The 26,749-nt window shown below is 38.6% G+C and overlaps 3 protein-coding genes across 3 annotated transcripts; all 3 read left to right on the top strand.

The window, feature by feature from the left end:
* Positions 1-173: 173 nt before the first annotated feature.
* LOC145220101 (eukaryotic elongation factor 2 kinase-like) lies at positions 174-8,741 on the top strand. The gene has a single exon (XM_080087394.1). The coding sequence runs from the start codon at positions 7,530-7,532 to the stop codon at positions 8,739-8,741; it is 1,212 nt and encodes a 403-aa protein (XP_079943520.1). The 5' UTR covers positions 174-7,529.
* On the top strand, positions 2,220-2,870 carry LOC145219510 (protein FAM200C-like). The gene is made up of 2 exons (XM_080086868.1): positions 2,220-2,317; positions 2,420-2,870. The coding sequence occupies exons 1-2, from the start codon at positions 2,220-2,222 to the stop codon at positions 2,868-2,870; spliced, it is 549 nt and encodes a 182-aa protein (XP_079942994.1).
* Positions 8,742-8,900: 159 nt separating the features above from the next.
* On the top strand, positions 8,901-10,363 carry LOC145220100 (uncharacterized). The gene has a single exon (XM_080087393.1). The coding sequence runs from the start codon at positions 8,901-8,903 to the stop codon at positions 10,143-10,145; it is 1,245 nt and encodes a 414-aa protein (XP_079943519.1). The 3' UTR covers positions 10,146-10,363.
* Positions 10,364-26,749: the final 16,386 nt, after the last annotated feature.

Here is a 26,749-nt window from a genome sequence, read left to right as displayed (position 1 = left end):
GCTTGTCTGACTGAGCACGGTCAAGATACTAGCTGTCCAAATTTATCTCTTATTATCAGGTATCTTGCACTCAACTGATCAGTTTGAGCTTTCACCTAGACTACACACTAACTCTGCTGGACGGCCAGTCTTCTAAACAACGTTATACTCTTTTTTTGTTTTACAAGGTTGTAGGCAACGGGTCAGTGCACTCGTATATAGCGGTTGGTATGCTGGTTCGACAGTCACAACATTGAATGTTTGGTTTAAGAGGACAGCTAAGACAGATAGAGATTGGATATAGAAGATTGTAGTGTGCAAAGAAGCAACAACGTCCAAATTCGTTCAGGCACATATTATTTCATTTTCGGGTTAACAGCAGCATGAATATCAAAGCTTAAGTGGCAGTTATATGTGTGCACTCAGACAGCCTACTTGACAAAACTCTGATCAATTTCATTTAGGTTGGCAAGATAATAACCCCTTATTTTATAAAGCTAGGCTGCATGTTAAGTCACACTAATGACAAACTTCAGAGATATGTGTATGTGAAAAGATTAAGCCTTAGCGCACATTAAACTGCCTACACCATGTGGACATACTAGAAAGTTACTAAGCTGATTTATTTTAAAATGTGTCCTTCCTCCTGTCAAGACACAGCTATGAATGCGACGCTCCAGGCCCAAGAAAAAGCTTGCCAATATTGCTTAATTAGTCACTAATATTTGCGCTCTCCCTTTCCACTTGTCTAGCATTGGAAATGGTACGAACGTGTTTTTCAAAATTGCCACGCATACCTTCTTATTGTATCCAAGTTGTGCCTATGGATAGATTACTTATTTATCATGACAAGAAAAAGCAGTCGCGAGGTAAGGGAAAAAACGTGACCATGATAAACGAAGGTATAAAAAGACACAAAATTTAGTATAATTTTCAGTACAATTACAAGTAAGTACAATTCATTTAGTATGCCTGGACATGCTGATGTCCGATCAATGTTGGTGCTACTTCCAGTTTGGCTCAAATGCGAATCAGTCGGTGAATGATCTTAATTTGCGCTTTGTTGTGAGAACCCTTCTCCCGAACTTTCCAATGCCGCTGTCAGAAAGCATTAAAGTTTCAAGCTGTCGTTGGGCTTCTCTGTTTACTTTTCTGAGTCGATGAAATATGGCTGTTATCTCCTTTATAACTTTAAACACGGTTTCGTTCAACAGTTGTTAACCATATCCCATTTCGTCCATGTCAGTTTGGTGTTCGTTTCGCAACAAATAGTTGTCCGCCCGCGCATAAACGCAATAGCCGAATCGTTCTGTCCGAAGTACATTTTCTCAAACACACTTTAAGAGCTCCATTGCAAAGTGTTGGTCTTATGCATCTAACATAATTTTTTTTTGAAAAATAGAAACACAATTTTAAAGTGTGAAATAATAAGTGAAAACAAAGTGAAGCGTACATGTTCACTACACGCGTAACATAAGAATACAAGTTCCTTTAATAAGTTGTGGATTATATACAAAAATCCTGTGACCCCGTGCGTTGTTGAATTCTGCGTGGCTTCGCAGGACTTTCGGCAAAAGATTTCACTTCGTCCAAACAAATCTGACAGAGTACAGTTGAGTTGGTTGTGACAGCCATTGCCTGATTATTTGCATTTAGTTCGATAGTATGTTGTGTATGTTCTTTCGTCAATGTATGGATCTTGTCCGTAATCTTTCTTTCGCTAACTTTGCACTATTCCACGAATGTTTTATAAGCCCGCATGACATCTGTGTTGTTTACCAGTTGCATGGGTTTTTGAACTCCATATCCTACATTTTGAAGAACCTTAATTTTGTCAAAACAGATTTGAACATTCTGCATTATTATTAAAGTTGTCGAACAACGTTTTTTGTGAACACACGTTCTGCCCCAAATCGCGTAACAATGTAATAAGCCAGGGATTCTTAACCTGGGGTCCGTGAAGATGTATCGAGGGGTCCATGAAGCGAAATACAATTATTCCGAAAAACGATGTATTTTCCTCTGTCCATAAGGTTTTCACTCAACCAGGCCACAACGGCAGCTAAACATGCACCTGGAGTAGTTTGAGCAATTGCAAAACCGCCTTTGTGATGCAATAATACATAATGGCTACTCTACTATTGTAAGTCTGGCATTGTAGTGTATGTGGATTGTGCTGTGAAAGGATACATTTAGCAGGCAAGTTAGTAAGTTGAAAAATTTAGCAGATCATTGAAGGAATGTCGAAGAAGAGAAAGTATAATGAAGACTATGTTGCCTTTGGTTTTACCTTCATTACTGGTAGTGATGGCAGCGAAAGACTGCAATGTTTTCTGCGGTAAAGTGCTTGCCAAAAGCAAGTTTAAAGCCAGCAAAGCTGAAAGACCATATCTGTTCACCCTGAAATTGCGCGGGATAGTGTTGATTCTTTTTGTTCCAGGGAGGCTCTATTTGAGAAAGCTGGGACTTTGCCAAAATACGGGTTTGTGACAACACAGAAGCCATTTCTCGAAGCATCTTACAAAGTTACTTATAACATTGCTATACAAAAGAAAGCACATATGATTGGAGAGACATTGATAAAACTGTGCTCCCTGGTAATGACTGGGCTGGTTTGCGGCATAGAACAAAGAAAGAAACTTGAATGTGTGCCTTTGTCAAATGACAGCATTAGATCCAGAATCACTGACATTTCGGCTAATATCCTGGAACAAGTAATGAAGGAAATAAAAGCTTTGCCATTTCCATTCAGCATGCAATTGGATGAAAGCACAGATGTCTCTCACTGTGCCCAACTTCTTGTATATGTTCGATATATGCACATTGATGCAATTAAAGAAGAATTCCTATTTTGCGAACCACAAAGGCCACAGACGTATTACAAAGTGTAAACAGTTTCTTTGCCGAGCAAGACTTCAACTGGAAGGAAAATATAGGTAGTTTATGTACAGACGGGGCACCCGCAATGCTCGGAAAAACTTTAGGATTTGTTTCTTTGGTAAAGAAGGAAGCTCCTCACATCATTGTAACTCATTGCTTTCTCCACCGGCATGCATTGGGATCAAAGGTTCTACCACCGCCCTTTAACTCCTGTCGTCACTGAGCGTACAGTGGCAGTCTTCACTGCGACATGTTTTTTTTTTAAACAACCACTTTTCGACAATAATGTTGGTGACGTTAGGGTGCTTATTTAAGTGTCGATGACATCATATTAGTATTTAAATTGTTACACGCACGAATTAATAACCAACGGGAAAAATGTAGCAAAACGTAATGTGAAAAACTCTGTGGGTTAGTCATTAGGGTACAAACATGACGCTCCATCAAACTAAAATACCACTGAGTAAACAGAAACGCGTGCATGATGCAAGAACTGGTTTGTTAAATACAAATTTCGATTGTACTTTTTCTCATTTGAATCTTTCTTATGTAAACTTTGCCGACCACTCATCTAAGGAATGTGCGGGGGGCTCTTTCCAACCGGGAAGTATGTACTTCCGGAGGTAAACGATTTGGTCCTACAGCTGACGGCTTGGTTTGTCTTTTGCGTAGTATTTTCAAATCCTTCGCCATTTTCTCCCGTCCGTATGCGTCAACCCGTTTCCAAAGGGTTTTGTTAAAGTAATCGTAAAGTACAATATCCTGAACACAAAAGAAACCAAACTGTTACGGAACACAACGTTACTTTAACCCAAATCAAGCCTAGAAATAAGAATGCGCGGTATTCGAATCTATAAACTATCGCTTGACGCTTCTTAAATAACAACAGAAGTTTACTACTCCTGCCAGGTCATGCGACTTAACGTGTAGAAGCTTTTTGTGAAGCGAGTAACAGTGTTATACATAATATCGGATTCCAGAGAGAGCGTTACAAAACTTTTTCTGTGCTTACGTACAAAGTTATAGAGTTGCTGGAAGTTTTTCTTCTCCTGTTCATCAATTAGGGATTTTCGATTATAAAAATTTTTGTTCAAATAGGCAAAATTGCTTACAACATCCCAATCGCAACACAGTAGATCCTAACACAAAAAGTATATTTTTCGGTGCAAAACATCTACAGTTTAGCATTGAAATATTCTTGCAAAAACAACAACAATTATCTTTAATGATTAGCATCAAATCTTTTCACAACGCTTTTAAAAGAAGTCGTTGTTGGTTACATTTTAAGTTAGAACATGTTAAATAGAAATTTGCATCTCAAACAAGCCTTTAGGAGTATGAGAGACTCCTCAAGATATTCAAGCAGCATAACTAGATCCATGTTTTTATCCAATTCTCGTATCTGTCTTTTAATTTCTTTGTCATCGTCCAACATTGAGTCAATTCCTAAATCATATGACTGTGAATTTCGGTACCTGGACACAAAAGTGGGTTTCGTTTTTATCGAGTGTTTGTGACAGATCCAGAAGTCATTTCATCGTATTAAAACAATTTGTTTGCCACATTGGGGCAAATCTCACCTGAAATAGAAAGGAACCGACGAATTGAGCAATAATACAGCTTTTGAAAGGAGTTGAGCCGTGTTGCCGTCTGCACCCTGGTTGACGTAAATTGACGGCATTTGGTCGCAGTGGAACGAAAGCGCTTTCAGTTTGGGGAAAAAGTTGTAAGAAGAAAGAAAATTGTCCCATGGCTTTCGAATTATTGTAAAATACCTAAATTAAAATATTTGTTGGTATTTTCCACTTGTACGCGATATTAGTTTACTCAACATTACTACACGACATCAAATGGGCAACTTAACGAGTATATACCTTGTATCGGGATGAAAACATCTTTTCATTTCATCTGCATCAAACCTCACGTGATTAATATTAATTGCAGATCCTTTTGCAAAAATAAACTTGCACTTGAAACGGCCAGGATATCCTCCTACTAAGCCGATCGGAAATTCCGCAGTCTGCAACTGCAAAATGTTAACCATATGATGCAGAACCTATAGTATCTAAAGGAAACGGTGTGATTTAAATAGAATGTAACTGAGGCAAACCATTCAAATGTGACTGTTGGTACACCATTTTGTTGATTCGTAGTCCCTAAAAACAGGCCTGCATAACACAAAACATTTCAAGGTCCTTGAGAAAAACTTTTGTTGCACAAGCGCAAAAAATTTGAGTGAAATCATACAATGCAAGTTGGTTCTTATAAATCTAAGCAGTACCAAAACAAAAGCATTGGAATATTTTAGCGGCAGCATTCGAAAGGACAGCCTAAAAGTGGTGCCTTTCTAATGAACTTCTAAAATGTCAAGTCACAAAGACAATGCTCAAGTCGACAAGGCCAAAAAGGGAAACAAACATAGCGAGTAGTGGTTGTTGCGGTGTTATTTCAATCTAACAAAACCGAAATCTGCAATCATACCTTTTGTTGGAAACCACGTTAGCCGAAGTTATAAACCTCACCTGTGACACGTTATGTTTATTCATGAACTTGTGGAGCAACCACTTCGTAGTACTTGAACCAGTTTTATGAGTCTTTACAAACACGAACTTGAGCATAGGCCTAGAACATTTTTTATTTTCTATTCTGATCACTGGAGTAATGTTTACGTGTGGTTGAAGCATTGGCTACCAAAAACAAATAGGACCAATATAAGAAGCGATGCACAATAAAGTTATTTGAAAACACTTACCTTTACATCAATGACCGGTTTTATCGGCGTAATAAGCAGAAAACATATTGAGGTCAATGACAGAAAAACTGAAATAATAAAACCAATACGACACAGCTCTAGTCTGTTCATTGTGGTCCCGATACTCTGCAAAAAACGGTCACATTTAAACTAAGTTAAGCATGCCAGAATATCTTCTGTGTGCTGAACTGCTGTAGGACTAACATGTAGTAACAACGAACATGCTACGAACCTTTTTCAGATTTAAATTGTATTTGAAATGCATTTCGTCAACAGCATCGAGTTTAAGCTTCATACTGTGCACGGTGTAATCAACAATAAATTTATAACCAGCAGTTGCAGTATTTGACAATCTGCTAAGCGGTGTTTTACAACAATTGTCAATGCAAACAGCGAGCGCACGACTTAACAATTACAGGAACTAACTTGTCAATGGTAGAGCAGGATTACCCATTTGATGTGCTTTGTGTCTTATTGTATCATGACTATGACGTAGTCTAAAAAAGCTTGCGGTGCAGTATATCGCTGTTTAAAGCATACCAAAAGGAATTTTTATTCCGTCACTCGATTATGGGACAAATCAGCAGGGACTCTGATTACAAAGTCCTAAAGGCACTTGGAATTAAATGAACCAGCGGCAATGTGTTCAGGAACAAGGCCAAACAAGACCTGGTGGCAAGGACCCAGAAAGTGGAAGAAACAGACAGAATGTTTATTATAGAGCTTTTTCGGCTGGGTCAAGCCGCATATCCGGAAGACAATAATCTGAGAAATCAAATGTGTTTTTGATGCTGACCAACGGTTTAAAAAATCGTTTTTTTAGCCGATAAAATAATGAGAAAAAATTCTTGTGTTGGGCGCTCTTCTTTTTCATCTGCTTTTGAAATTGTTTTGCAATCGGAGTGTTTTGCAGAAAGTCCAGCAAATATGGGCATATTTGCGATGTCAACTAATCGGGTCCGGTGTACTTTCTTGACCAAACGCAATAACTTCCGAACCTTATGACGTAACTTAACAATATTGATATATGATGAAGTACGTCATAACCCGGATACGTCACACACATAATGACGTCACTATGACGTCATAATTTTTTTTACAGGCTTTCTAAAAAACGCCATTTTGTGAAATACTCATCGTAGCGAGCCCAAACTTTATACACGACGTCATCACACCTTCTGATGACGTCATGCAAAAAATGACGTCAATCGCTCATCATTAACACAACTTTTTCACACCTTAAACTAAGTTAACCCTGTGACGCGACCATCGCAAGCACAACAGTCGCGTCTCTGCCGTAAAACAGGAGTTAGGTACAGTCCCGCAAAAATATTTAAAATGGCGATGATGAATGATTGCATCCAAAGCAAGAAACCGTGCATGGAAATGCCTGTTAACATGGTTACACCCGCGTGTGATCATGCTGACCCAATTGCAAGTCACCAACCGCCGCAAATCAAATAAAAAAAATATATAGAGTATTGATTTGTAATGCCAAACAATAACATTGTAAAGCATTGGATCAGGTTCGATGGAAAAGGCAATTCTTTACGAAGCGACAATCCCGATGTGTATGGAAAGATCCATTACACTACATAAGCACGTGATGTTTAACTCATCCGATTACGGGCAAACTTAGCGTGGCCGTGGAGCCCTAAAGAATGTAAAGATGTTTCACAAAATAGATATATGTTACTGCAGTAACTTTTATTTGTAGCGATTTGTAGACAACAAAGACCACAAAATTGTGGTAATAGGCATAAGTTTGTGGCGTTTTACTGATGTTTTGCTTTAATGGACGCTAGGTCAAGTACAGTCTGCTGCATGATGTATAAACTAGCTTCTATTATTTTTTTATTATTTACTTTGTTTAGAATGTTTGGCAAAAACACAACTTTTACAAAAAAATTTATTTGATATGAAGCGAAAAGAGACTTGGGAACAGTTGGAAGCTCGGTTAGCAGTCAAACGAAAAGGAAAGAAACCTGAAAAAAATGTAACTTCAGAAATTATGGTTCAAAAAATGGCCAGTGTGCCATCAGGAAGATTAAAAAAGTTCGAACCAATGGATACCCGGGACTTTGTTCCATACCACAGCAGTGAACTTTCTCTTGATAGCATTAAAAAAGCTTGTGAGGAGTTTTACAATCAGCCATCTGGATCTTGTGATGTTTTGGCATCTGATAGAGGGCCATCTTGTTCTCGGATTGAGCAGGTGAAGGGTAAAAAGTTCTTTATGATACGATTTTTAGCCATTTCTGAGCAAGCAAATGTATCCAAAACATGTGCAAGCAAATCTACCAACCACAATCATGATGACAATGACTTTCAAAAGATACCCTTAATCAATCCACCATCCATCTCAATCACCAAACTCTTAAGAGCTGGAAAACTTGTTAAGTCAGTGCCAAAAAATCGAGTTATATTAATCAAAGATGAATTTGTATTGCAAAATTTAGATTGGTTTCAACACCCACCTGATTCCTTTGATGTTGAAGAAAATCAGTTTTCCCATGGAGCATTTAGAGATGCCTACAAGGCCTTTTGTGTCAAACAACGCCAACATGAACAGCAAGAATGCTGGGTTTTAAAAACTTATCGCAAAGAAGCAGAAGACACTGTAACAAATGATTTGAGTTTGACCCTCGAAGCACATGCAAAAAAGCAGGTGCAGATGCACAGCGTAGCCAAAGCTGTTACTGAGAAATTTAGATCACTAGCACCTCCTGATTTGGGGGAAACATTTGAGTACAAAACAGTTTTTTACACAACATACAAAGGAAAGGCTGCTACTGTTGAACCATATGTAGAAGGAAAGTTTACCAAATACGTCAACAACACTGGTGAAGTACAAAGGGGCAGAGTTGAAGTTGTTGAGAAGGCAGAGTGCTTGGTGCATTATAGTTATGAATACTCGAACAAAAGCTTCATGCTTTTAGATGTCCAAGGCACAGGTTTTCAGCTTTATGATCCAGAAATAGCAACTAAGGATCTGTTTTGTAAAAGTGACAGTACAGAAATTATGTTTTGTGCTGGAAATCTTTCAGCAATTGCTATTAATGAATTTGTAAGCAACCATCATTGCAACAAGTATTGTGAGTTAATGAATCTTACTAAGGTTCACTGCTAACCTCTGTCTTGCCAAGTTTGTTGTGACCTATCACATTTTACTGCTAAATTAGTTTCACTAATAACGTTTGAGAATATTGGTGTGATAATTATCGTTTTTATCCCCATAGATATGGTACTGTTCACAAAAGGCCTATTTTTCTAAAGTTTGTGTTAGGACATGATGTTGGAACAGGTAGCTAACTTTGTACAGTCATGGAAAAGTGACAACCAATTAAAAGAAGATTTGAAGTTGTATGTAAAACAAAACTTAAAAAGATCTGAAATACTAGATTACATGATAAGGGACTTTAAAAGCTATGCTTGGAGTTTATCAACCTTGGATAGAAGAATGAGACATTTTGAGATATATTATGTTGACAGTCATGTTACAAAATCAGACATAGAAAAGGCTGTAGATAAGGAGTTGTTGGGTCCAGGATGTCTGCTTGGTTACAGAGCAATGCATCGAAAAGTACGATGTACATATAATCTTAAGGTTCCAAGACACTTGGTATATAAAGTGATGCAAGATTTGGATCCCAATGGTCTGGCACACAGAAATGTACAGCACAAGAAAAAACGGGACAAGCATCCATTTGTATCTGATGGCCCATTCTGGGTAGTATCTCTTGATGGTCATGACAAGTTATGTGGGTACCAAAATTATACCTTTCCTTTGGGGATTTATGGCTGTATGGACACATTTTCACGGAAAATCATGTTTCTGTTTGTTACACAATCAAATTCAAGTCCTTTGGTAATCGGGAAGAAATACTTAGAGTTTCTTTGTGAAACTTTATTGTTACCAGTACACCTTCGGTTGGATCGTGGAACAGAAACTGGTAAAATGGCATCAATTCACTCTTATCTCATACAACATATTGGGTATTACACAGATGCAACAGATTCAATTCTGTATGGGCCTTCAAACACAAACAAAATGGAAAGATGGTGGCGGGATTTACATGAGCGATTTGAGAAGTTTTTCAAAGTTCAGTTACAATCATTGTTAGTTGAGAAAAAATATAACCGGGAAAGCCCAGCGGATCGCTCCCTTTTGTTTTACGTATATGGTCCAATTATAACGAGGGAATGCTCCATCTTTGTTGATAGCTGGAACAGTCACAGAATCAGAGCACAAAAAGCTGAAATTCAACTTCCATGTGGAGTGCCTAATCACATGTTTTCATTTCCAGAAAAGTATGGTGCAAGCAAAAAAGGCCTATCTTTAACAGAAGATGATCTAAAAGATGTAGCAGGAATGTCTGGTGTGCTGGAATGTCCAGATTATTGGCCTACAAATGATTTTGTTAAAAAATGCAAAAACATCCTCAGCCACCCTGAAGATATAGAATCCTGTGATGCTTCTTCTGCTTACTTATTTCTTAGAGAAAGGTTCCAAGAACTTCCTGATGTGCATTAAATAGTTTGGATTTGACATGTCAACTAACATTAAAATGCTTGTATCCGTGGTGCTTTTATGTTGCATTTTGAAATGAGAGAAAAATTTTTGTTTCTTAAAGTGACACTTTTTGAGTGTTTTTTTTCTTTAAACTGGCAACCTATCCGTAAAGAGCTTGTTGTTTTTGTTCACACAAAATGAGAAATTTTTATTGATTTCAATAAAACATGGCAATAGTACATTGATTAGAATACAATAACAGCAATATCATCTGTCAGATTAGTTGTGGTCAGCAGACAATTTAAAATTTTTTGTGTTACTTCAGGGATGCAAAATTAGGCAGATAAATACCACACAGGCACATGTAACAGTCAGCATATAGCTTTTCCATTGAGGAACTTAAACCTGTATAAATAATGATGTTGGTATTTATAACGGACGTCAATCATTCAGGTACCATTACTTTATCAAAACAATTATGGACGAGCAATTATCAAAAAGTGTTTTTAATTCGTATTATTTCGACGGTTTTATTGGCTTTACTACCAAATGATCTTCCATCCTTTAACTTTCATATGTGCAACTAGGGTGGTGTTTAAAACTACGAGCCCGCCTAGCCCACTTAGTTATGGACTAAACAGGGGGTTAAGCTAGCTCTTATCAGATAAAACAAGGCTAACGGGTCACGTCGGCTTCTGACAAATCTGGTGTACACTTTTAGACGTTACAAAAACGTCAGTGTACACAATACGGTGTATCTAAAATAAACAGGCTGGCTTGATGCACAATTTAATCGCTTTTTTGCATGGCTCGATGTACCTTTATCGATCCAAAGGTTGATATTGCTGCACCCAGTAATCCTGTATATTATGGACGTACCCTACATTACTTTTTTCACTGCTGGCAGCATAGCATGGATTTTGAGGTGCTGTTCACTGTAGTTGTACTATGTCTCATTATTAGTCAACTCACTTTTACTCAAGAAGACTTACTAAAAAATGTTTTTGGCCTCAAAGTTGTTGACTGCTTTGCTGACTCAGCAATTATTGCCAGGGCAAACGTCTATACTCTGTTCCGTGTTTATAGCTCTGCCCCTGGTGTGAGTTTTGTTAGTAGAACCAATGATACTATACAACATAGTATCATTGTATAGTATCAATGGTAGAACTAGCAATTTCCAGTTAAACACCATGTGCTTATGTACGTGTATATGATTTTTATGTTTGACAACGATGGGCCACTGCGCTATGCTTAACTATAGGTTTGACAACGCTGGGCCACACGAGGATTTTTCATTTTGAATTTTTTTTTTTTTTGCTTGACAACGATGGGCCACTGCGCTATGCTTAACTATAGGTTTGACAACGATGGGCCACACGAGGATTTTCATTTTGAAATTGATTTTAAAATGAAATCGATTTTAAAATGAAATTGATTTTAAAATGAAATTGATTTTAAAATGAAAACGTTTTTAAAATGAAATTGATTTTAAAATGAAATTGATTTTAAAATGAAATTGATTTTAAAATGAAATTGATTTTAAAATGAAAACGTTTTTAAAATGAAATTGATTTTAAAATGAAATTGATTTTAAAATGAAATTGATTTTAAAATGAAATTGATTTTAAAATGAAATTGATTTTAAAATGAAATTGATTTCAAAATGAAATTGATTTCAAAATGAAATTGATTTCAAAATGAAATTGATTTCAAAATGAAATTGATTTTAAAATGAAATTGATTTTAAAATGAAATTAATTTTAAAATGAAATTGATTTTAAAATGAAATTAATTTTAAAATGAAAACGATTTTAAAATGAAAACGATTTTTTTCATGCAAAACTATTTGACAACGATGGGCCACCATAGTTGTGGACGTTCAACAGGTGAAACAAGATGAAATATGTTTACACTATGTGAAGATAAATGTTATTTTTCAACAAAATGTGTATGTTATTTTTCAACAAAATGCGGAAAATTGAGGTATCAATCACAACACCTTGCACATGGGTTTATAGTTGTGCTCTAATTGAAACGTAGCGTACGCCAGGAAACTGCACAAAGGCGGACATCTAAACTTGTTAATTTTAGATTCGCTGCGAATTTTGAAGTTTGTAGCAAACGCAAGTCGGTCGTTAACGTTATGCCTGTGGGCGTACTGTAGATTTAAGAAACAGTTTCGGATGACAAAACATGGGAGCAAAGAAAGCTGAAATGTCGTTAGTCGTTAGGTAAATTCATTGAAACTACTCTCTCAGCAAATTGAGGATCTGCCTTGTTTGGTAGTGTTTGCAGCTTTAACTGAGTTTTTGGCCGTTTGTGCAAAAAAGGAACATCTGATAGTACGTGAAAACGCGATTAATATAGGCTCAAACAAAAAATGAAAGCTTATTATTCTAAAAATGCAGAACGCACATTACTAATTTTAACTGGGAGCAGACAGTCTATAAACCTTTTAATCAGAAGATCTTGATTGTTGCCAAAGTAACACACACAAAATGCAAAAACAGACAAGCGGAAACAAATACTGTTTGCTACAGAGTAAGCAGGGTTTTCATACTGTTCTTATTTCTTAGATTTGCTCTTATTTTGTAGAGTAATGTGAAAAAAAAAAAATTTTTGTCCTTATTTGTAAGAAATGTACATGTTTTCAACTTGTGACCCTATTTTGTCTTTTTGACAATTTTTGGACTAGTCAAAATCTTCCTACCAGTAAAAGTAAACCGAGATCTGAGCTGTTATAAGATGCAAAATACATTTTCTACGACCTAGAAGTTGCTGGAACAGATTGTTATGGCAAAAAGATTGCGTGTAATATGTGATGGCTCGTATAAATGCAAAGATTTGTTTACAAAACTATATTTAGTTTCGCCAAAAAAGCCATAGTGTTTTTTTAGTTTTATATTAGCCATATTTCGGTTATATTTTATATAGGGTCCATGTCGATGGGAACATTGCGTATAAGTCAATAAATTTAACCAAAAACGAATAAAAACACAGAAAACAAAAATCTATTTTTTGACAGAAGATCCATTGGCGGAGGCGTTGTGAGATCACACCACGACAAGGTGCCAGCCATTCGTGATGCAAAAATGTGTGCCCTTTTTAAGGGCGATTTTTTGTTTCTGTACCTTCAGAGGCAAAGTGCAAGTTACACTTGGTATAGGGGATTGGTGGCTATGGCACGGATAATTTCGGCGAAATATTGAGATTTCTCTCGGTTTCGCCGCAAAAGCCAATCATCAATGTAGGAAGGAATAAATTCCCTATACGCTTCATTCTTTTAAATTTTCTTTTGCAGTCGCACCACAAGCTCTCAATATCATTGGTATGGACTCCGTTAGGAGACACAAACCTATATGAGTGGTTGACAGTGCGGTGTGTATACTGCTGCGGCATACCTAAAAAAATTGTATGTATTTATTATAATCAGACGTGTATCAGAAATACAGAAGCTCTCTTACGTGATAGACTGTTATATGCTGCCCACTCATCAGACCAGATTTCCGTTTGAAGAGCAACTCTCCGAGCTATGACGCCCTCGAGAGTTGCTCGGTCCCTGCGAGCAACGAGTTCAAGGAAGCACTCTCTAAAAGAAAACAATTATGACAACAAGTTAATAACCAATACTACATACATATAATACCTTGTAAGGTCAATGCCCCCAAAAAACCACTGCTCGCGAACGGGTCTGGCCTGAGCGTTGGAGCCGCTTTTTCTTCTCGCCATCATAGTCTCATCTATGGCCACAATGTGGCCAGCACCACCGATTACGTGTGGCCTGGCCAAAAGATCTTGGGAGCATATCTGCGGTTTGGTGTAATTTAAATGTAGTCATTTAAAAACGAAAACAATACAAACTCTCCTACCTCACGCAGAAAATTACACCAATCGATGCAAACCTTGTTGGATATTTCACATTCTATCATTAAAACGTCTTGAGTGTCCAAAAGTATACGAATGTTATTAACTGAGATACCGTCAGGTGACTTTTATCAAAAAAAGATCCCTTTCGTATGGACACGATTTTTCTACAACTCTAAAAAATCATCAAAAATCACTCCAACACTAAGAAAATAACTAAAAAATTAAAGAGAAAAAAACTAATAAATTACGTACCCCAGAAGGACACCGCCAAACATAGCCATCAAGCTTGTTTGCATCCCATCTCTTTTCTACCATATTGCACCTGCAAGTTGGACATGACATAGCACTTGTAAGGAGTCTGTGCTCACGACAAAAGGCCATGGCAATGGCCTTTTGTCGGTCGTGAAGCACACCCATTTCAGACATTTTCATGACATTAATACCATCTAAAGACATTTTGCGCTCTCTCAATTTACTCCCTCAAATCTACTCTCTCAATTATAAACTAATAAAGCGCAACGTGTGCGCGGCAAACTATACGATATATTCAGCCAAAAGCACAAACGACCATTGTCTTGCAAAAATTTCCACGGTTTACCATTATTACGTTGCCTGTCGCGTGCCAACTGCCAACTAAAACCCAATCGCTGGGTGGCGCACGTACTTGGGAGGGCAAAGTGAGGGGGTGCAAGGTCGAGAGGAGGGATGGACCTTTCCAACGCTACCCGGATTGTCGCTCTGCGCGTTCTACTTTTTGCGTAGTGGGCTCGCGAATTCTGGTCAAGAAAGTACACTTGGCGCAAGCATAGACCTTTTACGTTGTTAAAGTCCGCGATTGCGTCACTTTGAGGTGGAGGTATTTCATCAACGTGTTATTAAACAAATTCAATACGCTTCGTCGCAACTGGTCGGTAATTACCTAATTGAGTTAAAGATTTCACAGAGGGAAAAACTAGCTACTGCAATATTTTTGTCTTGAAAACAAAACAAGAAGACATAACAACAATAACCGTGGATGGAAGTGCAAGACCGAGAATGCGGATGAACCTTTTCAACGATAATCGGATTGTCGCTCCAGGCGTTCTGCTCTTTGCAAGGTCGAATTCTGTTCAAAAAGTACCCCTCTTGGGGCAGCTCTCAACGACAGACCCTTCAAGGTGGTATCTATTCGAAATTTTGTACGAACTATCAAAAAGTATTACTCTTTCCATCGAACGCTGTCCCATAATTTTACCATAATTGGTTGTGACGTCACAATGCGACGAAAATCACCTTTGTTTAAACAATCGCTTGGTGGCGCACGTACTTGGGAGGGCAAAGTGAGGGGGTGCAAGGTCGAGAGGAGGGATGGACCTTTCCAACGGTACCTGAGTTGTCGCTCTGCGCGCTCTGCCTTTTGCCCAGTAGGCTCATAAACTGCAGTGTTGGATTCAGTGTATGCCTCTTTCGTACTTTGCTCGTGTGGGATATAAGAGATCAAAGGAACCCAGTATCGTCATAATTCGCGGATTCATGGAAATCATATGCCTAGTTACAAAATGAAGCGTTTTTGATGATATATTTTGTATTAATAATATTTGTCAATGTCAGAAGAAGAAGAAAAGGCGAGAAAACTGCTTTTGTTGTGACGCTTTTAGGCAAAAGGACTGTTTTGTCGTAAAATTTGTGTTGAATGGTACCTTACTTCTGTTTTACGGCAGAGACGCGACTGTTGTGATTGCGTTGGTCGCGTCACAGGGTTAATTTAGTTTAAGATGTAAAAAAGTTGTGTTAATGATGAGCGATTGACGTCATTTTTTGCATGACGTCATCAGAAGGTATGATGACGTTATGTATAAAGTTTGGGCTCGCTACGATGAGTATTTCACAAAATGGCGTTTTTTTGAAGGCCTGTAAAATTCTATGATGACGTCATAGTGATGTGTGTGACGTATCCGGGTTGTGACGTAGTTCATTATATATCAATATCGTAAGGTTACGTCATAGGGTTCGGAAGTTATTGCGTTTGGTCAAGAAAGTACACCAGACCCGTATGTTTGGTGGTCACTACTATCTCCCCTGTAGAATGTTCATTCTTAAGAAACATTTGTGAAGCAATTTAGCAGCTACTGTTTAAAAAAAACATAACATGTCCATTATATCAATACACAAGATTGTACTTGGTTGCAAATACTGTCCACAACTCCACATGGTTGAAATTGTCATCACTAAGGTATTTCAAAATTCCTGTTGCTTGTGCAATTGTTTGTTCTGCATTTAATATTGCCTGAATTTCAGCAAGGCATTTAACTTCACAGTGTGAGTATAGTTCTTGTGGTTGCTTATTCCTGCATGACATATTTTGAATAGCAGATGTTTTATCCCAGTTTTCTTAACGTTTTATTCAGGTTTTTATTATAAATGTTAATCGTGACTTTTCAAAGTGTTAGATGACCTTTCTCTTTTTCTAGATACACTTTCCAATTCAATGTTAACTGCAAAAACTGATGCCCACTTACAGTCTCAAAATTCACGACTAACATTCAAACAAATAAATTAAAACATGGCAAAAAAATGTTTAACTGTACTCACTGTCGAACATAGAATATAGCAAACGGGTTTGGTTTTGGAGCACTATATAGACCCGAAACAGACAACACAACTACAGCGGCCGGTTCACACGCTGCGTGATTGGTGGAGCTGCGCGAGCCGCAGCACCCAGTCGCCTATTTCGCCCGGCATGTAGCTTTTCCAAGTGCACATGCGCACAAGTGTAAAACGTCATGATTCGTCACGAATCTGGAGCTGCAGTTCCACCATAGATAACATATTAAGGGCATAATTTTAAAAAAAAAAATGCCGATCAAGGCGGAAATTATACTTAAATTATTCAGGAAATAAAAAAAATTATTCAGGAATAAAAAATAAGTATCATGAAAGTTATCTGTATTGTTGTGGTAGGAATATTAGGTGAAAATATTTAGGGGGTGCTGCAGCTCCGCAGCACCCTAGCACGAGCCGCCCCTTTAGGTTGTATCTCCAAAAATGCTTACAGTTAGGGCTAGGGTCGTGGTAAGGTATTAGCACTTAAAATTCAATAAAACTGACCCCAAAAATTAGATAATAATGTAAAAAATTCCCGAACCCAACCCATTTATAGACGCTAAATGAAAATTCAGATCTTTACGCACCCTTGTGAAACCGAAGTTCTGATTATCGTTATGGTGTTTGTAGCTCTACCTGGTGCGTTGTGCATTGTCTTTCGTTTGTGAACATTTGCAGATATTTTCGACATTTAACCCTTTCATGCAACTGGGACGCAGTTCTTTTGTTTTTTTGGATATTTTTGACAATTTTATTTAGATTAGGAAGGGGATATGGATGTCAAAGGGGTAATTGAGATATTCTGTACGGTTTTAAATCATTATATGAGCTCAACTATGTTGTGACGTAATTTTACGAATTTAGGACGTCATAAACCCCAAATTATTTCTGGACACAGATTGACACAAAACTTCCGGTCCTGTCCGGGAAATTCCGGATGTTTGGTAACCCTGACGTAAGACGCATCTGGCGTTTGGCAAAAATGAAAAAAATACAGAAACTGTTTGTGGATAATGTGATAATACCTTCACACATCTTTTCGTTCGTTTATGAAAAAAAAGACAGTTCAAAGTTTCTTGTGGCGCACTTCCCATTCTACACATGGACAGGGAAGGTTCAACATGTAATAGAGGCCAGTTATTACATACAAAATCTGATACCTAATGGTCGGTTATTGGAAATTTATTGGACATTGTGGAGAGATTCCTAACTAGTTGACTTTAATATTAGGTCACTTAATCACTCAGGTGATAATGTTGTTTTTCACCCGTTTCAGGCCATGGACCGGCCCAGTAAAAATAATATCGTGGACCATTTATTTTTGAGCAACATTAAAGTAAGCATAGGCAATAAGCATTTTGGTTTGAATCATAATTCTTTAAAACTGATTTTCGAGAAGTGAGCTTTAATTATTACCGAAAAGCGTTTAGACACTCACTCAACATGTAAAATGCAATCATTTCTAGTTTATCACTAAATTTAGTGGACTTCCTGTGGACCACCCAAAAAGACATCATGGACCACTGGACCACCAATTATGAACCACTGTTCTAGGGTCATCACTTGCAAATGTTTATTGCAAGGCTAATAAAACATGTAATGATTTTCACCTTTCTACATCGTCATGACAACAGCAAGATCTGCAGTTGTGGAGTAGTTCTTGAATTGCGCAAATGAAAAGAGGAACGCTAAATATAAAGTCCTCGATGTGGAAAAGAGGATTTAAACCAATGGCGCGAAGACGAAATATAACACAGGAAATTGTTTCAAATTTTTTTGCGCACAACTTGGAAACGCAAAGGCCTACAAATGAAAAAGTTTCGGTTTCAAACTCTGTTTCAGATTTTCTCCAGACAGAACTTTAACAAAGGTAATATTTATAGTGTGTATAATAGTGTTGAAATTGCACAAACGTAAAATTGTCCATTCTTTAATACAGAATAAAGAAATCACCCGCAAAGATCATTTTGGCATAAAATATATTCCTTCACCAAAGAATTTCAATATACCTAAAAACAAATGGTAAATTTTTGTTTTTTTGTTAACAGTTCCTCATAATATATCACTCAGTTAAGTCATTTGAGGAGAAAATTAGTTCAGAACCGTACGGAAAACAACACTTTACTCCAACGTTTTAACATTTACAGAAGCATATATACACATCGCGGCACATTCAAATCAGCAACAAGCGGAATCATTACAATGACCGATTTGTAGATGATCGTAAAGACGGCAATTTCCCCACCAGCCATTTCTTTGTCCTGGCAAGTTAATCCTCTAATTCTTTTGAATAAAGTAAGGGATTAAGAGCGCTGTTGATTGGAAGCAACAGACAAGCACTCAACACATATGCATCTGGTGGTATCTTGATTCCTCCAAGACTTAAATATCCCATGACACAAATTGGAATCCAGCAACAGAAGTCGGTCAAAATTAACCTCGAGATTCTCTTCTGCATCTTGAAACTGATATCAATGCTTTTGGATCCATTCATGCGGTTGCCCTGTTTGTAGATGAGAACATATGCAACCACCATGTAGATAAACATGAGGAGATTGATTGTGATAAGGAAAGTTGAATATTACCAAGCAAATTCACTGGTTGCGGCAAACAAACGTGGCATACAGAGGCTTGTTTCTCCATAATATCCTAACTCCCCTTTGATTGGATTGCGAGGAAATGTCATTTCTATAATTCGTTTCACATTGTTCCAACTTTCTGTTTTTATACCAATAATTCTTTCTGCAAGAAGTGATATGTTTTCCCTGGAAACAAAATCATTTCCAATAATGTTGTTTGGAAACCAAACATCAGTTGTAAAATATTCTGAAGTGACTTTTAGTAAAGGAACTGTTGCCAAAACAACAGCCGAAATCCAGCAAAACAATTCGGCAAATAAAACTTTAAGAACACCTACACTTCGAATTGTAAATGGTTTAAAAGCTGATACAAGTCGAAAAGTGGTCATGGCTGTCATCGTAAATGCCGATGCCTCCGAAGAAATAATTGCAAGTGCTCCAAGTCCTGAACAGAAACTGCTTGATCTCCATTTTTTATCAAACAAACAGTATGAACCAGAAAATCGAGTTCCTTGGATTATAATTGTAAGTAGATAAATTCCCATGAGAAAATCAGAGCAGCAGAGATTTAGAATGAAAATGCTGGTGCTGATATAAAGGTTTTGGTTTCTGTGAACATTCCATAAGCTGTGAGCAGTTGCAACAAATACATATAAATTTCCTCCTAAAGCTAACACAGCTGTTATCCAGAAAATTGCTCGGTATATTGGATTGGCGATCATTTCATTGACGTCTGCAAATGCGTCCCCAGCTAAGTTTACACATTCATCACTTCCGTCCGAACAATCCAGAATTCCATTCTGGACCAATTTCCATTCAACTGACAAAGGCTGTTTATTTGTGCAATAAAATCGTTTATCTTCGCAACGGCATTTGCTTTCATCGGATTCATTGTCACAATCAATAATTCCGTCACAAAACTTTTTTCTGTCAATAGAAGTTTTGTCTTTAATTTGGCAATAAAAACGGGTGTGTTTACAGGTTTCAAAAAATTCATCTGAGCTGTCGTCACAATCCACTTTTCCGTCACACACCTGAATGCTTTTTATGTTGATCTTTTCTTTTGAGAAACAAGAAAACATGTTGGAACAATTAATTTCACCCAGTATTCCGATGCGATCCGTAATTGTTCCATCACATATTGAATTTAGCAAAACTTAGCCTTCGACACCAATTTCTAAGTAATGTTGAAAAAGCCCGATGCTTTTAACCTTAAAAAACCTTGTACTACATTATGGTTAAAATACAAAACAAAAATGTTGCCAGGAAAATCTACGTAAATATGACACCAATACTAAAAATAGACATCTAACGATGAGTGGCCCTGTTCCATGCCCTTGTATCAGACTGAGGGTCAGTACAGTCTAATTAATGCGGTAAATAATAATAAGAATATAAATGGATTTAAAATTGGAAAAATTGAAACCCAAATCCACAATACGCCAACGATTCAACGTTTTCAATTTCAAAGAAACAGTGAATACTAGAAATCTTTAAACAAATAAATTTATATTGTCAGGCAAGTGGACTGAAAATGAAGCCAAATTGTTTGGTATAAATTGTAACTTAAGATCCTTCGATACACGTAAAAACTGGTCTCCAATTTTAAGACATGCAAAATACATTGCACCTAGAAAACTTCCATTCATCGGCAAAATTGCAATTATCAATATCCTTTTTTTTGAAGACGTGATACTAAATCAAGTCGGTCTCGCAAGCATTCCTATGTTGCAATGCACACCTGCGATCGGATTCGAACCCACGACAGGAGTTTATCCGGTACTCGTGCTCTGAGCTACACTGGCTCAGTGGATAAACCGCAGAAACTTGAATCAGACTTCGCCTTGTCATATGTGAGTGCTTGGTGATGGACTGATTCTGTATTACGCCTTTAATAGGCCAAGCGTACTATGATTCTTATATAGGTGTGTCGTGATCGCTGGTCATCGACGGAATGTTGCCAACACCGATGCGAAAAGAAGTCGTCCCTTTCCAATCACGCGGTATCACAAGGCACTGTATTGATTTCACTGCGGCGTCTGTTGTGACCAGGGAGCCTGACTACAGGAAAAGACTATTTCTTGAGTCATGGAATATTCACCACGGGCCAACACAATGAACATCAAAACAGACGTGATGCTTTCCGCGTGCTACAGGCACCTACTTAGGCCCAATCATTCGTTATCGCGCGGTGTTTTCGTTGCTTTGTGACGTGCTTGCGTTTCATTCTTTTTTTCTTTGTTTATGGTGCACTGTACTAGTCGCATTCAGTGTTATTTACCCTGATGAAGACGGCCTGTATATGACGTCGAAACGTCGGAATAAAATTACGTTTTCCAGAAGAACTCTACAAACTTGATATTATGCCTGGCAGCAATACCGAGTTGTGGTACTGAAAAAGAGTATTACCAGCTTAGTAGGCATATACATCAGACTGTTTGTATGCTTATTGTGTGCTAACAATGCGAAAAACAGATACCACAAGCGCAACAATGTAGATTCTGGGGTAATAAACGGTTAAGACTGATCTTCACACGGTGCATCTTATTATGTGCATTAAGTTAGGGGCGTTTTGGCTACATTAGATGGTATATATATGATATAAACCAATTTTTTGACATCAGTGATTTTAAAACAAAACCGAGCAGGTGAATGCCAGCCGTTGGTGAAATAGGAATCTGCGATATGGCCGTCGTAGCGCAAATATTGTGCAACCCTGTCTTACACTGTTCCATTTCCAACCAAATTCTTCACCATTTAGACCAGGGGTCGGCAACCTTTTAGGCGACGCGTGCCAATTTACTTGTTGTTTCCATGCCTCAATGCCCTCGCGTGCCAACGTTTTTTTCTAAATGATAGTGATTCGTGCCAGCAGATATCAATAATAAAGAAAAAGCAGAGTGTTTTGTTCATGTAAGACTGAATTTGGCATGATACAAACTGGCCATATACAAACTATAAACAAGCAGTGTAACAGGTTAAATTGCTACTTCAATATAAACACGCAAATCGTTCGGCGTGCCATGAAAAACGACTTAGCGTGCCAACCTTGGCACGCGTGCCAGTGGTTGCCGACCCCTGAGTTAGAGCAAACACTTTGCAAATAGATTTGATACTAGTCTCTAATCCTAACTATCTCAAACACATTATACTAGTCTCTAATCCTAACTATCTCAAACACATTACCCAGGGTACGCACCAAAGTCAGAACACATCAGCCGTAGCACACCCCCAAGTCAAAATACGAAAACGGTAGCATACCCATAAATCAGAACACAAAAACCATGGCACGCACCGAAGTCAGAACACGAAAACCGTGGCACGCACCACGTAGTCAGAACACAACAACCGTGGCGTAACTTTTTGTTTCGTATGGTAAACTTATTTAAATCTCCTATCTTTAACAAATAAAGTCAGGCCCGAATCAAGCCCGTTTGTTGAAAAAACTTAACCCGGACCAGGCCCAAACCCGAAAAGTCCTGCCCGACTTACAACTCTGCTTCTTCCATCCAACACAAGCCTCTTACTAAACTAATTGCCAACCTCTAGATCAGCGGTTCTCAAACTGGGGTCCGTAGTCTTTTGGGGGTCCGTGAGGCAATTTTGAGGGACCGCGGAAAGGTCGAAGTACTTCTTATAATTTTTTTGGGCGTCAGTTGGTGCCTTTGAATCAGTTTAAATCAATGTAAAATTGAGAATCGACTGTCTCCAATAGCCTTTATTGCATAACAACTAACAAAAATGCAATTGTTTGCGCACAATTGTAATGTTTTTTTTTTTTTATCTTGTCTGTGGTGTCACATGCTGTCTTTTGATCATTGTTATGCGCAATTTTAATTTTCGTTTTTCTGAAATACACATTCTGGCTTACAGACCGCGAACCCTCGAAATAATGAATTCCACTTCTAAATAGGGATCTTCCCCTGCTTGTAAACTATCACCACTACGAGAATCTCCTAAGTTGTATGGCATCATCAGGTTTGAATCCACCGGGCTAATAAAGTTTAACTTAGCCTGGGAAAATGCAAAATGTAACATTTTTTTTGTTTCACGTTTTACGTTGAATAACGCGTCTACATTTTTTCTCAGAAAAAGCGTCAAAATTGAAAAGTAAAAAAAAACTTTTCCTAACAAGTTTTTAGATTCTAAATTCTGCTACTACTCGCGTGTATGCTTCTTTCGAGCGTTTTGCTTCAATACAAGTATAATATGGACATGGGCGTTTATTGTAAAGCTGTAATACCATTGTTCTATATGACGTCATCCATCCTGTGACGCTCTGTTGGTAAACACAGAGTTACCGGATATCGGAACTAAACTCACAATGGTAATAAAACTGTTAAGCAGCATGTAATAAAGACACAGCATGTTGGCACACAACAGTCATGATAGAAAGTTCAAATTGTTGCAGCACACATGCAATTTCCATAAGTGTCAGTGTCGCTTTTGTTGTGGTTACTAAATGCAACTCAATAGTCTCAACAACAAAAAGTTATTGCCAACCTATTCCAACTACAACATCACAAAATTGAATAAGCATTGCTATACATTGCCAAACTTTCTTTTGACGAAATATCCTCATAACAGACTGCATATTTACGCCTGTCTTTTGGAAACAATGGTATTCCTTAGAAAAGTTTGCATCCTTTTCAGTGTTGAAAAGAATCGTTTTGGCTCTGAAAGAATCATGGAAATTGCAAAAAGGATTTTCATCATAATAATTTAACTTGTCAAAACATCATCTAGACCAGGGGTTCCCAACCTTTTTTGTTGGTCGTACCCCTTTGTCACGTCAGAGCATTTATTCTGACGTCACAGTACCAAATAATGGTACCTATTAGATCAATGGGTTAATGGATATAATAGAATATTGAAGTACCAGTACCACATAGAGGGTGTTATAAGCAGTACCACATAGCAGTAGTACCACAGAAGTGGTACTGGTACTAGGAGAATAGGAGAAAGGAGAAAGAGGAAGTATATAAGGTAAGTAAAATTAATATGTTGATCATTATGCCGCTGCGCTCGACTAAGAAGGTCGCAACTGGTGGTATTACAATACCTGGACATCCACATTGTGGGCCTGGGAATAGCATAGGGGAAGAAGTAACATCTGAACTAGATGCAAAGTGTAGAGAACACGACAAACAATACGGGAAGCTTGGAAACAGTGCATACTGGCAATACAATACTGCAGACGACGATTTACTGCGAGATATTTCTCATCATACTGGCCCTGCTGCTGCAACTGTGCGCAATATATTTTTACTTAAAAAGGCGGTATTACCTCAGATGCCCAATCAAAAAAAGGATTGGGCAAGGCTTAAGAAGATCAATCGCAACAGACAACTTAAGAAGGCTGCTGCAGGAGAACCAAACACCTCCACCAACATACCAGCAGACGGAGCTATGAGGAAAAGAGGTTTTTCAGCAACGTCACCACCGACAAGTCAATTAGATGACATGGAACTCAATGATGGGGACAGTATGTATGACGATGAAGGAGGAGGAGGAGACCCTCCTGCCAAACAAGCAAGGCTTGGACAAAGTGTCGCGGGGAACTCAGGCGGGGGAAGGTCTGGAACCCGTACCATGGCCATACCCAGAATGCACCCAACTAGTCCTACATGTACCTACACCATGGTTACCAAGGGATTCATCTGGTTTTACAAGGGAGCACCGCAGACAAACTGGGCACCGTGGTACAACTGGCAGTCTACGACGACGGCTGAAGGCGTTGCTTACCCGGCGATAGCAAACCAATCAATAGTCCACAGTGACGTCATATCAAGGCAGCTATGCCTAGGCAGGGACAGAGGATCAGTAGCATCAAGAAGATGGAAAGTCTTTGGACCTCAAGGACTGACGTCATACAACAGTCTAAATGAAATAATAGCAACGGGAATGGGGTCGCAGTACGAGATGTTTAAGTGTGCCGACTGGAACATTGTACTGTGGCCAGCAGCATGCCTCAACAGGCAGGAAGATAGTGGCAGGACATTACCAATGGTGTACATGGACGTGGCTTGGGACACTGATAGCATGGTGTACGACAACAAATTCGACTTTGGACAAGTGTCAACTCTCGTGTTCGATACTGACAGTACAGAGTTTCCGCTTCAATCGTTTCCGAACATGACAAGATACCAGCTGGGTGATGACCACACGGTGATAAAAATTAAGTTCCTCCAAAGGGACACGCATACTACATGCATTGCAAGTTCTACATCAACAAATGACACGGCATCCACAATGGATGAAACACCGTGGTATGATGTCACACAAGGGAAACCACCATCGGGGAAACTAATGCATACTCAGATGCACATATACGAGGAATCAATCAAAAAGGATCTGTGTGCAGTGGCGTACAGCCAAGAGTCGGCAGGAGCTGAAGTATACGCAACAAAGACCGACAATTATATCACAATACCATACACCATGTCAGCAAAAGTTATATTGTGCAATCCACGTTAGTACCGGTACCACTTAAAATCAGTACCGATGATGTGGTACCGGTACCAACGAAAGTGTATATATGTTGTGTTTCGTTGTGTTTATTATCATTACAATATGTACAGTGAACAATTACCTGCTTCGTCTACAGTGCAAAGTATAGCTAAGAACTTTTATAAATCTGATATCAACAAAACTGTTGCTGAAAATAACGCTACGTTAAAGTTACTTGAACAAGAGCTATTCGAAGTATACAAGGATGAATCTACCGCAAGAAGAAGACGCAAACTATCGCGCGCGAAAGTGGGCCTTTACAACAGAGTCGGAGGTAGAGGGGATCCACCAAATACCCAGTGGCGTAATTTACCTGGGGAATTCAGAGCGGGGCCAGTCCAACCAGGGCCACCGACATGGGCTATACATCGGTGTCAATCAGACTGGCAGTGGCAGGCCAACGCCGCTAACCAAGAAAAGTGTGACCCGGATCCTGACAAGCATGGGCATAAACGTTCTGTATATCGCCCCTGTCAAGGATATGAATGCGTACATTCGTTATATGTACAAAAAGACAGCTATAATCCCACCAGAGCTAATAGAAAAAATAGGGAACGAGCGAAACAAATATGGAAACCAGTCCCGTTGGCAGAAGATCGCCGAGGAGGTAGCAAACTCGTTTGATACCAAGCCGAGCTGCAATGCCTTCAAGGAACGCCTCTTTGAGAAGGACTTCGCCTTCCCGGAAACGCTCGCAAAAAGAGCATATAACACCGTGAGCTTCGGGAAGGCGAACCGGAAGATGAAGAAGGCGTTCCGGCGAGTCAATAAAAAGAAATACGAGGAATGGTCTGTAAAAGATGGATGTAAGATCATTAACGACATCATCAACCAGGCAAAACATATAGAGTGGAACGAGGGGAAGCTTAACACGTTCGAGCTGAAGATCGCTCTGGTGTGCGCAGCGCTAGAGGCGCGAAACGAGGAGCAGGATGGGATCCGTTTCGCACCCCACTTCTGTCTCCATGGGGCAGCAGGCAAGGGCAAGACCTTATTAGGTCAGTTCTTGTTCCCCATGGAGTATGCGAGTACCTTGACCAACGACTCGCAGGGAGTGGGGCAGATGGCGCTGCGCCACAAACATAA

This window comes from Phallusia mammillata, chromosome 3, assembly GCF_965637545.1.
Source record: "Phallusia mammillata chromosome 3, kaPhaMamm4.hap1.1, whole genome shotgun sequence".
Lineage (NCBI taxonomy): Eukaryota > Metazoa > Chordata > Ascidiacea > Phlebobranchia > Ascidiidae > Phallusia > Phallusia mammillata.
Note: the sequence above shows the minus strand (reverse complement) of the source record. Positions and strands in the feature narration are given on the sequence as shown.